Source organism: Callospermophilus lateralis, chromosome 13 (assembly GCF_048772815.1).
Source record: "Callospermophilus lateralis isolate mCalLat2 chromosome 13, mCalLat2.hap1, whole genome shotgun sequence".
NCBI classification, from domain to species: Eukaryota; Metazoa; Chordata; class Mammalia; order Rodentia; family Sciuridae; genus Callospermophilus; species Callospermophilus lateralis.
Window position 1 is genome coordinate 104,460,953 of NC_135317.1, and position 5,655 is coordinate 104,466,607.

Here is a 5,655-nt window from a genome sequence, read left to right on the forward strand (position 1 = left end):
CCTGTGCCATAGGAACACAGGTCCGCCTCTGCTCTTCTGCTGGTGCTGGGCCACTGCTCCTGGAGATTTGTCACCTAGACCCCAAGCTCCCCCGGGAAGCTGCACCAGTCCCCTCTGCTCTCAGGTGCCCCAAACCGTGGGAGCTCCCCAGAATCCAGGCTCTGTCTCTGGCATCCCTCGCTTCCCCGGACTTTATTCACACTGCAGGGGCGGGACAGCCCTTTCTCTGTCGTCTTCCCGGGACTGGGACTGGGCCTGGGGCTTGGCCTTCGCACAGCCTCAGCTTTAAAGAGATTCTCCCTTCCGTGAGTTCCGAGGACCCTCTGTGAAAAGCACAGCCAGGGCTCGACTTCTTTTCCACTGGCCGTTGGTTCTCATCGAGGCTACCTTTGTATGAACCAGGAGGAGGAGAACAAGACCACAGATGCCTCTCCACTGCGTCTCTGTGGCCTGGGGCTGCGTGAACGCCACAGACTGGGGGCCTCAGAAACAGACATGGGACTCGGTAGGCGGGAAACCCGAGTCAAGGTGTCGGCAGATGGGCTTCTTCCAAGGTCCCTCTCCTCGGTGGGCAGAGGGTCTTCTCCCCTGTCTTCACACAGTCCTCCCTGTGAACTCGTCCCAATCTCCTCTTGTGATAGGGGCGCAGTCATATTAGACTGTGGCCCACCCTGGTGACCTCGCATTAATTTAATTACCTCTTTAAAGGTCAGATCTCCAAAGCAGGCCGCACTCCACAGTACAGGTTTTCTACTCTTATCTGAAACACTCAGGACCTAAAGTGTTTTGAATTCGGGGTTTTTCAGGTTCAGTGATATTTGCAGACCCATGAGGACGTTGTCTTGGGGCTGGACCCAGATCTACACCTGAAATCGACTGAAGTTTCCATCCACCTTTGCACATAGCCTGAAGGAGATTTCTTGCAACACTTTCAGTGTGGCCCCTTTTGACCGACTTCACGGGAGGTCAGGTGATGAATCGCGTGTCTCTTGGGCCATCACACAAGCACCTGAAAGTTTCAGATTTTGGACTATTTCTGATTTTGGATTTAGGATGTTCAACTGGCATTAGGATTAAGACTTTAACCTAGTACAAGTGAGCCCCTAACAGCTTCCTGTCCCTGCCGTAGTCCGGCTGGGCTGCCTAAGACCGTCTGGGCAAAATAACCAAGAGGTGACAAGCAACTTGAAGGTTGAAGCAGGAACTGAGAACTCAAAGTAGCGGGCACCCAAGGTAGCAGGACCACAGAGGTATATATGCTTAACTAATGACACACAGCTTAACTTAATTAACGTCATCTAGATACGGCAGTCAGCCAATAAGGAATCCTCATCATCTTAATGGCTCGCTGGCGTTGCTTCACACACCACTCCTCCTGGCAAAGTGCCAGGCGCCATCTTGACTTGGTTGTGACCCTCAACATGTCCCCACTCTCCCTCATGCAAGGGAGCCCAGAGGTCAGCACGCAGGGCCTCATCCACCTGCTGAGCCCCGTGAGCCGCCAGGTGTGCGGTGGGAAGCGGCAGGTGAGGAGGCACAGCTCCCCATCAGCCGTGTTTCTGGCTTCGGGACAGAGAAGGAGAGGGAAGGAAGAACCGAGGGAAGAAGGAAACTCCTTCCCCACCTTCCGGGGCTGGACTCTCCTGCACCCTCATTTCTTTTGCTGGTTCCTCCTTCTAACCCCAGCCTCTGAGGTGGAAGTACCCCAGGGCTCAGTGCAGGGGCTCCTCTGTCCTCACCCTCTGGCAACGTCATCTACTCCCAAGGCTTCAAGTGCCATGTCCACGCTGATGGCCGCACTGGTCTCTCCAGCACAGTCCTTACCCCAGACTCCAGACTCGCGGATTCATTTGCCCAGTGACATCTCCACTTCGGTGGCTGCTGGGCTTATCAAACTAGCAAAACTTGAACTTCTGAGTCCTCCCCACCCTGCTGCACACATCGAGTCTGCTCTGCCTGGAGCTGGTGGCCCTCCGGCCCCCGAGTTGCACAAGCCAACAATCTCGGGGTTGTCCTTTATCCCTCTCTCACTCCCCACATTCCATGGGTCAGCAACTCAATTGGCTCTTTCAAATACACAGATCCGGAATCTGGCCTCCTTTCTCATCGCCCCAAACTGCCACTGGTCCCAGTGCCATCTTGTTCCTGGATCACGGCGGTAGCACCCAAACCGTCTCCTCTCCCCTCACCAGCACCACCTCTTACCCCACTGCGGCCAGAAAACTCCATTAGAAAGCAAGCCGACCTGGGCCCTTTGTTCCCTGGAAACCCTCGCGGCTTCCCATCTCCCAGGCAAAGACAGAGCCCTTACCAAGCCACAGGACCACCACCTTTCCCACAGGGGGACCGCATCTTCTGCCAACGTCCCGTCACTCTACTCCAGCCAAGCCCAGTGGCCTCCTGGCTCTCCCTCAGATGCACCCAGCGCACTTTGTCCTCCAAACCTCTCCCCAGACGTGCACACAGCTGACACCATCACTGGCTGCAAGTCTTTGCTCAGATGCCACCATCCTAGACAGGGTCACCCAGACCCTGTTTAAAATTGTAGGCAACCTACTGTTTCCTGGGTACTTCTAATTCCTCTTACCCCATTTTATTATTTTAAAATTTATTTTCCATTATACTCACTCATCACTTCCCCAAGTATGGTATAGTTCATGTTTTTAGGTCGTGTTATATGTGTGTATTTTGGTGGGGGGTGGGTACTGGGGATGCTTTGCCACTGAGCTACAATATGAGACAGGCAGTGACCAATTGCTTAGGGCCTAAGCTGCTGAGGCTGACCTCAAACTTGAGATCCTCCTGCGTCAGCCTCCCAAGTCACTGGGATTACAGGCGTGCACCACCGTGCCCAGCACATTTTTTGCTAGTCTTCCTCCACTGGAAGACTATTCCCCTGAGGCAGGGATTGATCATTCTGTACAACAAAATATCCCTAGTGCATACGACTCCTATGGTGGGCCCTCAACAATGCTCGTTAGACAAATGAGCAGAAAGAACATCCTGGAGCTTGCTTAGAAATAGAACGAGGAATAAAACCAGCACAGGAGCTTCTTCCCTTGATTCTATTCTTCACTGGCTGTGGCCTTGCAGGGCTTGACCTCTGTCCCAGACTGTCACGTTCTACATCTGACATCCAGCAGGGTGGCCACCACCTGCTGAGGACTTGTGACATGAACTGTTTTCAGGGACTGAATTGTTGTTTGCCGCTGCTTTGGCACGTGCTGGATAAACCCAGGGCCTCGGGCATATTAGGCCAGTGCCCTGCCGCTGTACCCAGCAGCCTGAGGTTTTTTAAATCTTATTTAATTTTAATGAACTTAAATTGAAGCAGCTATTCATGGCTAGCGGCCATCCTGTTGGATAGTGCCGGTCAGCTTCCTCGTCTGACTGAGGCACACAGTATGAGCACCTGCCTGGTGATGACAGGGGTCGGTGCACACCTGCTCTGCTGCCGATGTCCGAAGAGGCCTGCTGACCATGTGGTTGGAGGACCAGGGCACCTGGGTAAGGCCAGGTCTGCAGAGCACACCCACAAGGACTCTAGGAGGATGTGGATGAAGTAAAGGAGGCACGGAAGGAGTTTTCCTATGTGCATCTGAATTATCCCCCTTCCCAGGCCTCCCGACCATTCAGGGTGCCCTGGGGTCTGCCAAGAGGTTGAGCAGGGGTCCCACTAAATCATCCACACTTGGCCGCTTGGCAGAGTGGGCTTCTGGTACAGAGTCTTTTAACCTCCTAGAAGTAAACTTTGAAACTGCTATTTTTCAAAGTCAACCACCCTGCACCCTTAGTTCCTCTAGCATGGAAGGGCCACACAGCGGTGGTGTCGGGCCTGAGTTCTGAAAACCCAACACCTAGGGTTCTCTGGACCTTTAGAGTCAACACAGCAAAAATGGAACCCCAGATCTGCACATGCGATGTCAGAGACTCAGCTGGAAACGAAATCCCTCTCACCATCAGCTGTGGAAAGCAGAGCTCAACAGAGGTTGGGGGGACAGAAAAAGAGGAAAGAAGATTCTAAGACAGCTGTCAAGGGCAGACTCAGGAACGCCACCGACACTGTTTGCTGGGGTTTTATGTAAGAATCTACCACAAAATAACTTAAGTCGTACTTGGTTGGGAGACGGGATCCTCGGCTGGAGAAGGAGGCGGGGCAGGGGGTACTGTGAGGTAGGTCTTTCTGGAAGGAGGCGTTTGTTCTGTGCCCACATGGGAGAGCGACTCCCCAGCTTCATAGCCTTTCTTGGTAATCACGTCTTCCCTAGAAGGAAAGACACATCAAATAGCCAGATGAGAGGCTAGTTCAAGTTCAAGGCCAGCCCGGGCAACTTGGAAAGACCCTGAGCAATTTAGAGACCCCGTCTCAACATAAAATATAAAAAGGCTGGGGATGAAGCTCAGTGGTAGAGCACCCCTGGGTTCAATCCCCAGTACCCAAAAGAAAAAGGTTTTCAAATACAGATAGGATGAAAAAGAGAGAATTACACACCCAGATGTCGGTACCTGAAGAGGACCAGGTAACATTTTAGGGGACTTTCTCCCACTCCTCTGTCACCGTCCCCTTGCAAAAACAAGATGCACTCTATTTAATTCTGAGTCAGCTCTTCTCCAAGTGAGCTCAACTGTCTCCCTTGGTCCGACAGAACCAGTGGAGCTGGGATCCAGGCTCCCCACCCCTGGGGTCGCCTCCCCCGGCTGGGCTCTCTGTCCGTCCAGCCACCCTGGGCGGACACTGCCTCAAGGGTTTCTGCGCATCCCGCTGGTCTCAGGCCTGAGCTTCCCTCCCACTCTTCCAGCCCCAGCCCACAAGTCTCCCCTTCTGAAGCAGCCGGGCTTTGCCATCCTGCTCAGGGCTGGGCAGACCCGGCCTTGGAGGAAGAGGAGCAGCAGGTCAAGCCGTTAGGGATTCGGATTTCATTTGACCTGAACACTTGCTGCGCCCCCAGGTCTGAAGATTAGCAAGAAACCAAGGACATGCCGATTCTCAGCCACACCCTGCATAAGTCTGAGCTCCTTCTGGGACAGGGGTGATCCACACAGGACACGCGGCCAATAAAAGGCAGAACAGGGGTCCAAACTCAGGCGTGGGAGGCGGCAGCAGGGAACGAGTATCCACCATCCTGGACGTACACTGATGTGTGTCATGGCCCCGGAGGGCCCAGGAGAAAGTCCCGTTTCCCACAGCAGGTGACCCAGTGTTCCCAGCAGTACAGGAACAAAGGCGGACAACCAGGGCCCTCTGCAGTTTCCAGCACCTGCTGGGGCTCAGCCGCTATTCCCCACCCCACAGCAAGCCAGAGGAGAGCCTCAGGTACCTCCTGTCCATGGTGACTCTGCGCCTGGTCACCTCGGAGGCCAGGTCTCTGTAGGGAAGTCCAATGCTGGGGTCCACAGGGCTCTTCTGAGCCATGGTGTGCCCTCGGAGCACTGGAGGAGCAGATGCCCCACACCTGTGTAGCTAAAACCCAAGCATCAGAGATAAGATTCAGGTGTCAGGGGAATGCTCCAGTTCCACCCAGCATGGCCTGCAGAGGACTGTCACGTTCTCGGGAGTCTTCCCTCTCCCCACCTGGTCAAGAGGCCCAGAGACTACCTGACTCTCCCCAGATTGCACAGCGGGTCCGACGGCTGCCTCCCTCTGATGGTGCCACT

The 5,655-nt window shown here is 54.3% G+C and overlaps 1 protein-coding gene across 1 annotated transcript; it reads right to left on the reverse strand.

Annotated features, from left to right (window-relative positions):
• Positions 1 to 3,931: 3,931 nt before the first annotated feature.
• On the reverse strand, positions 3,932 to 5,413 carry Myocos (myocilin opposite strand). The gene is made up of 3 exons (XM_076872945.1): positions 5,319 to 5,413; positions 4,116 to 4,264; positions 3,932 to 3,963 (listed from the first exon to the last, which is right to left on the reverse strand). Exons 1-3 carry the CDS (start codon positions 5,411 to 5,413, stop codon positions 3,932 to 3,934), a joined length of 276 nt encoding a protein of 91 aa, XP_076729060.1.
• Between the last annotated feature and the right edge of the window lie 242 nt (positions 5,414 to 5,655).